We start from the raw sequence: 5,805 nt of genomic DNA on the forward strand, positions 1-5,805 counted from the left end.
GCAATCGATCGACTTGAACCTAAACACAGGTTCGACATCTCAAACACATGCAGCTACGAAGTTAAATGTGTTAGGGTTTCTGTTTATTTATTTATTTATTCTAAGAAACCTTTGAAGCACTAGATATTAATACTGTCATTTACTTATAATGTGGGGTGTTTGAGATGGCTTATATGTTTCTTATTGGTTTTACAAATAGCTGTATGGTTCATCAAGCAATCTCAAAACACCTTCAAAATAATTTATTATTGTACGAAAATAGTGACTTAACTAGAGGATCATTATAAAGTTATATCACATCATGACTCGGTACTTCAATCATATTCAATTTTTCATTAAAATTGTACAACTTATGACTATGTTGTCATGATCAGTATTGTAGAACTGTTAGGCGCTAGTCAAACACAGTGCGGTAGAAACTAGCGATTAATCAAATTTATATGTAATTTTTAAATATACCTATATAAATTTTTTTCAGTTTTGATTGATTTGGACCAAACAGGGACGGATCCAGTGTTTGGTCAGGGGGAGCGTTTGCACCCACTCAAGTCCATAGTTTATTTTATAAATTTGTAATATATTAGGTCCAAAGACCCAAGTGACCTATCCAAAAAAAATTTAGTGACACATCCAAAACAATTCAGTGACCCATCCAAAAGATTTTTTTGAATGCTCTTGTAATTTGTAGTGTTGAAAAAGGAACACTTTTAAATGTTACGAATGAAATTGTAATTGACCGTTTTCAAAAGATGAAATCACGTAAAGGTCAGTTGTAATATGTATTTTGTTTATCTTTAATGAAATTTATTGTTTACATTTCTATACGTAGTTTGTTTAATGTAAATTTTTTACTCGATCCGTTTCGGTTTGACCCGACCCATTTTTGTTTGACTTGTTTTAGTTGGTTGAACCTTTTTTGCACCCACTGGCTAAATTTTCTAGATCCGCCACTGGGACCAAATATTGATTAATCGACAATTAGACAGTGGCCAGTGGGGTACCGACTAGTGAATATTGATCGGTGGTTTATTGACGCCTATGCACGATTTTTACAACCATGGTCGTGATCAACGGTGTGTGTTATAAATATCAATCCAGTTGAAGTATTTGATAAATATATATGTTAATAATCATGTGTAGCTAAAAGTTAAAACTGTTGTTATCAAGCATGTATTATAGGACATTAAGGATTTATATATAATGATTAGTTTTGGTTAATGCAGCATCATTATGGAGTATGAAAATCCAACAGGCAGCGATAAAAAAACACAATGCCTAAATTCGGATATCATCAGCACCCTTCCTCAAAACATGATTGAAAATATTCTAAGTCTTATGCCACTCCGAGATGCAGTGAGAACGAGCATTTTGTCAAAAAAGTGGCGGTATAGCTGGCGGAGAATGCCCAAACTTGCATTTACCGACGATATGGTTAAACTACCATCTATTAACCCGCTGAAGAAGTTAAAGCTTGTCAGTGCCATTTTCCATGTTTTGATGTTCCACAACGGTCCCAGGATTGTAGACTTCAAATGTCCGGTTGGTGAGCTTGCAATGGTTTCCGAGTTAGACCAGATAATAAGTTATCTTTCATGGGGAAATGATGTGAAAGAACTGGCCTTAGTTATTGACGATGATAGCACCTACAAGCTACCGCTTTCTTTCTTTTCGTTGCAAGGGTTTAAACATATAGAACTCCAAAACTGTACTTTCGAACTACCTGTAGTATATTACGGATTTAGTCGGCTGACAACCATGATTTTTGGGAATGTTAATGTTTCTGCTCAAAAGCTCCAACAGTTCCTCTCCATGTGCCCGCTAATAGAGTGTTTATGTTTGGTAAGCAACCATTTATGAATTGAACCTTCTCTGTTAATGATATGATGTTATTATATCATTATATGCAGAAAGGATGTCAACATGGCATTGACTTTGTGACAGAAGGAAACAAGTTTACATTTGTTGATCTTTTACGGTGTGTTCCTTCCGTTTGGGCTTTGGGCATCTCAATATATTACATGAAGGTAGGTTAAAGATTAGTTACATCTAATGTAAGAATATTGTGTTGATTTTCGTGTTCGGATAAAGTACTTGTCTGCAGGTGGCATGCCACATAAGCTTCCGACTTCACTAGTCAATCTCACATATCTGATCTTGGAAGTATGCTTGACGGAACAGAACCAGATTTCTTCTACCCTTTGTATCATTAGTAGCTCCCCAATGTTGTCGAAAGTTAATTTTCGGGTATATAGTTGGATTATTGTTATTTACACTAGTGATTTTTTTTTGACATTTTGAACATGTTTTCTAATTAGATACATTATGATAATGAGTATCAACAAACTCCCGCCAATTTTCTTGATCCAGAAGCCTACGCGGATATGAAATTGGATCATCTTGAGACATTAGAGATAGCAAACTTTGGTAACTTACCTCATGAGATTGCATTTGTGAAACTCATCATGGCCAAGACACCTGTGCTCCAGAACGTACTTATCGAGCTTGATGACAGTGTTTCTGCTGATGAAGAACTGAGGATGCTTAGAGACATGGTACGACTCCCATTTCTGCGGGCATCGCCTTCAGCAAAAGTAATCTTTAAACGCCCATAAAGTTGGTGTTCTTTTGTTGAAGCTAGTTAATTTTCTTGATTAAGATTAAGGATTGTCATCACAATGCTTTTACCGACTATTTTGTATGTGTTTTGATGATTTTTTTCTTTTTGTGTTGAAATATCAGTTTAAAGTAAAATCATCTTGGTCTTTAACCCAATTAGTTTTATACCCGTCCGGTGGATTAAAGAGTGGACCCTAACAACGGGTTAAATTTGACCCGAAAACAAAAACCTGTTATTATCCATTGATGAAACAAAAAAATGACTCGTTAACGGGCTAAATTTGACTTGATAATAAAAGCCTTTTTCTGTTACCCGTTAATGAAACAAAATATTGATCCCATTACTAGTTAAATTCGATCCTGTTAACAAACTAAAGCCAAAAAGAAGAAACCATTACAAAACACAGGTTGACCTGTTTAATATAAAGTGTTTTATATGATAAAACAAATTGCGGAGGTGTTTTCAGTCTATGTATAGCACGTTTTTCGGTTTTGGGTCCATTCCACGTCATGTTCGGGTTGAGCCATGAACTCGTCTAACCCATTCACCGACCTTACTTTGATATGACAAGCATGTTTTTAATTAATAATCAAGTCGATCAAAAGCATTGTTCTTAGAAATCCCAATGCAAAACCAAACTTAAAAGAGATATGTAAGCAAAACAACCAAAGTGAAAACCGAAACTACCCTTTTAACAGTCTACCAAAATCTCAAATATGACGATTAACAAAAACTTTATTGGCATGACCAGTTAGTGAATCTGACCCGTAACAGCTGAAATCAATACGACTTCTCAAATTAAAAACCACTTGTTTCAAACATGTATACACAAAACAGCACAAAACATCAAATTAGCAGGATTGAAGAAATAAAGGATGTTAAAACAAACAGGATTCAACAATATATATATAAACCAAACACAAGCAACTTATAGGATTCAACAAAAGTGAGAATAAAACAAATGCATACCTGCAAATTTCGGTTAGATTCTCGCTGCCATATATATAATTAGCCAAAATTCACTTTAATGACTTATGTGACATGATGAGTATATGCTACTTCATTTCTTATCTAGTACCTACTTGTACAAAATGCTTCCTCTTATTTCCTCTTCTAGATGTTACAACTTACAAGGCTTTGAAGAGTGCAAAATCAAACGTTAACCCCGCAAGTATGAGGTTTAGAACCAGTGGCGGATCCAGGAACTTTTACCAGTGGGGGGAAAATATGTTCGATATAAACACTCGGTTGTAACTAGTCAAAATAGGTCGAGTATAATGGGTCAAAACAGGTCGTTTGTGCAAGTTTTGGTTTTAAAAGCTACATTGTATAAATCAATTCAACTTAAAGAAAAAAACATGTAGAATGAATAGCCACTATGTCCGGACTCAGGAGCCTTTTAGTTGTATAGACCTATGTACTCTATCGTCAGTTACCCACTTACCCGTGCATCAAAAATATATATATGCAGAAAAGTAATAATTAATGTATACTATTGCTTTAAGGGTTGATATTATAGTCAGTTCATTTAAAAAAAACAAGAAATTGATTTGATGTTTTCCGTTTCCAGTTTGTTAGACTAAACTAAACACACGAGTTAGATAAATTAGAGCTTCTCATTTGGGCTTTCTAAAGGCCAATGTGCATTCTTAATTTTGTCTTTGGGGGGCATGTGGATTTTTTCTTGGATTTCACTAACATATTAAGCTTGATGGAGCTAATTTCAATGGGGTCTATCCTCCCCCTGAAGCATGAATGAATCCGCCTATGTTTAGAACTATATATGTTACAACTTCTGTAATTAAATTGAAGGTATAACCTGATCACTCATATACAAAAGTACAAGACCACAAGTCATAGATCTTTAAGAAAACTTGGTTTGTATTTTGCTTTTGTAGTAGCTTCTAAAGATATAAATTGGTTTAGTCTGCCCCCAACAAGAAATAAACAACAGTAAATAAACAACACGCCCAACAAGCTAGAAACAAACTGAATTTGTTTCGGTAATTTTCACTATTCTCGCACCACCGAAACACGGAAAGAGTGTTGTACCCATCATAATCTGACAATTGGTACAAATTTGGGTTTGTGGTTTTACTCATTTTTAGTGTCAGTAATTTGGTAATCACGGAGTTGTATTCAAAATAAAGTATATTTTTATCTATGCTTCGTTATAAATTTTATTCAAAATCGAGTTGTCACAGTGCGTGGCCAAAGCCTACTAGTATACAACATTTCATGGCATTCAAGTTTAATGATGAACAATTGAACATGATTATAGTCTAAAAACTATCTTGATCTTCCGTTTCCTTTCTTATCGCGTCTAGATATGCACTCTCCCAATCTTCCCAAGTTAATCACGAGTACCTGTCAGTAATACGAGTACGTAAACTAAAAGATGAGGTTATTTGTAAGAAAATATATTTTCGAGAATCTAATAATAGTTTGGCAAAATTATATATATATATATATATATATATATATATATTAAAAACCAAAAAGTCAACTACTTACGTTTTCTACTATTCATCAAAAATACAATTAAGTATGCTTCTCTTACAAGTCCTAATAGCACTTTACTTTCATGTATTCTTTAGTTGCACAAGTGTTGTGTTGTGCTTTTAACTTCTTTTTTTGTCTTTTTTCCTAAAGTCACTATAAAAACTAACGAATGGTTGCAATATGTGTACCTTTTGTAAGTAGGCAACTTATAACATGCTACATGTTAAGAAAAAAATGTGTAAAAATAGTTGCCCTAGGGCCTTTATTTGATTATTTAGCGCCAAATGCATTATGCTCCTGTCTAAATATTTTTTGTTGAAGGAGGCAAAATTATGTAAAAGGAAAAAGAAAAAAACTACAATTAGCAAGAAACTAGATGGGCCAAGTACAGAAACACCTTTAATATGTCACAATTCTTATATGTCACAACATGTACTAATTGCTACTAAACAAAACACACATGAGCGCCAAATGCCCCCGTAGCAACGCGTGAGTAAAAGGAAACTTGTTTCATTAATAAAGTAATAAGAACAATTGTATTTGTATAGATTATACTCTAATTGTATAGATTATATTTAAAAGATCACATCATTAAGTAATAGCCCAATATACCCAAGGCCCATACAGTGGAAAGTATTTAATCATTTATTTAAGACGAATACTTATTGTTGTCATATAGATTGCTT

General features: G+C 33.9%; 1 protein-coding gene across 1 annotated transcript; it reads left to right on the forward strand.

Annotated features, from left to right (window-relative positions):
• The first annotated feature begins 1,218 nt into the window (after positions 1 to 1,218).
• On the forward strand, positions 1,219 to 2,783 carry LOC143579514 (F-box/FBD/LRR-repeat protein At1g13570-like). The gene is made up of 4 exons (XM_077062803.1): positions 1,219 to 1,839; positions 1,908 to 2,024; positions 2,089 to 2,244; positions 2,316 to 2,783. Exons 1-4 carry the CDS (start codon positions 1,231 to 1,233, stop codon positions 2,610 to 2,612), a joined length of 1,179 nt encoding a protein of 392 aa, XP_076918918.1. The 5' UTR covers positions 1,219 to 1,230; the 3' UTR covers positions 2,613 to 2,783.
• The last annotated feature ends 3,022 nt before the right edge of the window (positions 2,784 to 5,805 follow it).

Source organism: Bidens hawaiensis, unplaced genomic scaffold (assembly GCF_021521415.1).
Source record: "Bidens hawaiensis isolate Kalapana, Puna unplaced genomic scaffold, B.hawaiensis_p1.1 tig00029865_1, whole genome shotgun sequence".
In the NCBI taxonomy this organism is placed as follows: domain Eukaryota; kingdom Viridiplantae; phylum Streptophyta; class Magnoliopsida; order Asterales; family Asteraceae; genus Bidens; species Bidens hawaiensis.

What these genes read in the sequence shown, in the direction of transcription:
- LOC143579514 (XM_077062803.1), top strand. Translation starts at nt 1,231, where the DNA reads ATGGAGTATGAAAATCCAACAGGCAGCGATAAAAAAACACAATGCCTA. An exon ending in TAATAGAGTGTTTATGTTTG is followed by an intron (nt 1,840 to 1,907) that starts GTAAGCAACCAT and finishes CATTATATGCAG; the next exon opens with AAAGGATGTCAACATGGCAT. An exon ending in TGTCGAAAGTTAATTTTCGG is followed by an intron (nt 2,245 to 2,315) that starts GTATATAGTTGG and finishes TTTTCTAATTAG; the next exon opens with ATACATTATGATAATGAGTA.